The sequence below is a fragment of the Sphaeroforma arctica genome (genome assembly GCF_001186125.1).
Source record: "Sphaeroforma arctica JP610 unplaced genomic scaffold supercont1.12022, whole genome shotgun sequence".
In the NCBI taxonomy this organism is placed as follows: domain Eukaryota; class Ichthyosporea; order Ichthyophonida; genus Sphaeroforma; species Sphaeroforma arctica.
In genome coordinates, this window is record NW_014028536.1 from 1 (window position 1) to 771 (window position 771).

General features: G+C 51.2%; 1 protein-coding gene across 1 annotated transcript; it reads right to left on the reverse strand.

Moving 5' to 3' along the window:
• Positions 1-181: 181 nt before the first annotated feature.
• SARC_17768 (hypothetical protein) lies at positions 182-567 on the reverse strand (the record flags this gene model as incomplete). The annotated part of the gene is made up of 1 exon (XM_014288142.1): positions 182-567. A coding segment is annotated over one exon (386 nt), but the record flags the coding sequence as incomplete, so codon positions are not given.
• Positions 568-771: the final 204 nt, after the last annotated feature.

Consider the following 771-nt stretch of genomic DNA (forward strand, 5'->3'; position numbering starts at 1 on the left):
AACGTATACGCCCACGACGCGCACACACACCTCCCCGTAGTCAGGCGCATGGACATAAACTGATAAACGTATACGGGCCACAGCGCGCACACACACCTCTCGGAAGTCAGGCGCATGGACATATACTGATAAAAACCATATTGCTACAGTAAACGTATACGCCCACAGCGCACACACACACCTCCCGGTAGCCAGGATGTGCTCTATCGTCGGATGCGCTTGCATGCTACACACCCCTTGCTCGTGCGCATTGGCAGTCCACAACGGTCGCATACACCCGTCTCGCACATCCCACGCCTTCCACTTGGCATCCTCTCCGCCACTGTACACCACAGCCCCGTTAAACGCGTTTGAGGTGCAAGTCCAGGCCTCGGTCGCAGGTAGATACTTTGAACTGTGAGCCAACCACTTCCGTTCACATAGTAGGTCATCGCTGTCGGGGCGTACAGAGTACAGACAGACTGTGCCGTCTGTGGCACTGACCAGGAGCTTGGTGTCATCTCCGCCTCCTGGGGAGTGTATAGGTGGAGTCGGCGAGACGGCCCACAGGCGTAAGGTTTGGAAGCACTATGAGTCATTTAATGGACAAGCTAACCTTTTTAGAATATTAAACAGATGAGAGACCACACACTGGCTAGAATAAAGGTTTACACTTTCCTGAATCTACGCCGATATACGGACGAGCAGCGGCGCTGAGAACAAGATCACTATGTCCTACTAAATTTCCGCTTGTATATATTTATATATATATAGATGTATGGATAAGTATGT